We start from the raw sequence: 1,121 nt of genomic DNA, 5'->3' as shown, positions 1-1,121 counted from the left end.
GGCATGAAAAATATCGTGCAGCAGGAGGGATCTTCCTCCGGTGCATCTTGACTCTATAGTAGTAGTGTCCCCCTCCGGTGGTAACCCTATGAACCTAACCAACCTAACCGGTCTAACCACCCTCCCCTCCTCTCTAAAGGACTTGTCTACTTTGGTTTCTTTGTTTCTTTCTCTTTGCCCAGCCAAGCAAATCCTTTTTTTTTTTCGGTGAGTTGTGTCCGTTTCCTATTGGCATTTGGATGCATAGCATATCAGCATGGACCCCTCCCAAATGAACCTGTCTTACCTAACCTAAGTCCCATCTTGATCTACCCCCCTCCCCCCTTCCCTTCATACAAGCTTTCTCTATTTTTGGTCATCTTTCTCGTTGCAACCTCGAGGCAGAGCAAATCAGCGCCCAAAGCGGTTGGATGACAAACCAAAAATGGGGGTCCTCCCCCCCTTTACAGGTCCCTTGTCAACTCAACACGTTGCACCTTGCCAAAGCTAGAATCCTCCCATCCCGCCGACCCCCCCCCCCCCCCGCGTCGCCCAATGATCGGAGGGCTTGGTGCGTTGTAGGATCGCATTTGTCTGAAATTGGGAGGAGAGAACGAGGCTGCGGAGTGCGAACAAGAGGCTGCGGAATGAAAAACAGGCTTGCGGAGTGAAATCGACGAAAATGACGAGCGCGGGCACGCGCTTTTGCAGGTTGCGTATGCTCGCACCAGGGTTTCTTCCGCATAACCCGCCCTCAACTCCACCGCGCGCTCGCCAAACCCAGTTTCCCGCTCCCTCCTCTCGAGGTGGCTTGCCTTTCCGGGAAATCCTCCCTCATGGCGACTTCTCCAAATTACAGCAAAAGAAATTCGACAAGTTCGCCCCCGCATATCCCCCACGCGCTCTGCAAAACATCCCTCCAATCCCCTCTCCTATCCCCTTCCCCAAAATGCAGCTCCCCCTTTGCTTTCCTCGAGGTGGCTTGCCTTTCCACGAGGTCCCAACCTGCTCGCCCCCTGATTGCAAATGCTCTTGTCCAAGTTCCCTCCCGCATATCCCCCACGCGCTCTGCACCAAATCGCGCCAATCCCTCGCCTATCCCTCCCCTCCTGGTGGCTTGTTCGAGCGGCAACCTGCCCTCA

General features: G+C 54.7%; 2 protein-coding genes across 2 annotated transcripts in view; both read left to right on the top strand.

Moving 5' to 3' along the window:
• Window positions 1-88: 88 nt before the first annotated feature.
• VTP21DRAFT_9683 (uncharacterized protein) lies at window positions 89-490 on the top strand (the record flags this gene model as incomplete). The annotated part of the gene is made up of 2 exons (XM_069400660.1): window positions 89-207; window positions 340-490. The coding sequence occupies 2 exons, from the start codon at window positions 89-91 to the stop codon at window positions 488-490; spliced, it is 270 nt and encodes an 89-aa protein (XP_069245480.1).
• Window positions 491-661: 171 nt separating this feature from the next.
• VTP21DRAFT_9682 (uncharacterized protein) overlaps window positions 662-1,121 on the top strand; it is a gene marked incomplete at both ends in the record, with an annotated part of 723 nt that continues 263 nt past the window's right edge. The window contains one exon of the mRNA XM_069400659.1: window positions 662-1,121. This exon is cut by the window's right edge and continues 263 nt beyond it. Within this exon, the coding sequence (XP_069245479.1) occupies window positions 662-1,121 (460 nt within the window).

The sequence above is a fragment of the Calcarisporiella thermophila genome, assembly GCF_041956535.1.
Source record: "Calcarisporiella thermophila strain CBS 279.70 unplaced genomic scaffold VTP21scaffold_54, whole genome shotgun sequence".
NCBI classification, from domain to species: domain Eukaryota; kingdom Fungi; phylum Calcarisporiellomycota; class Calcarisporiellomycetes; order Calcarisporiellales; family Calcarisporiellaceae; genus Calcarisporiella; species Calcarisporiella thermophila.
Note: the sequence above shows the minus strand (reverse complement) of the source record. Positions and strands in the feature narration are given on the sequence as shown.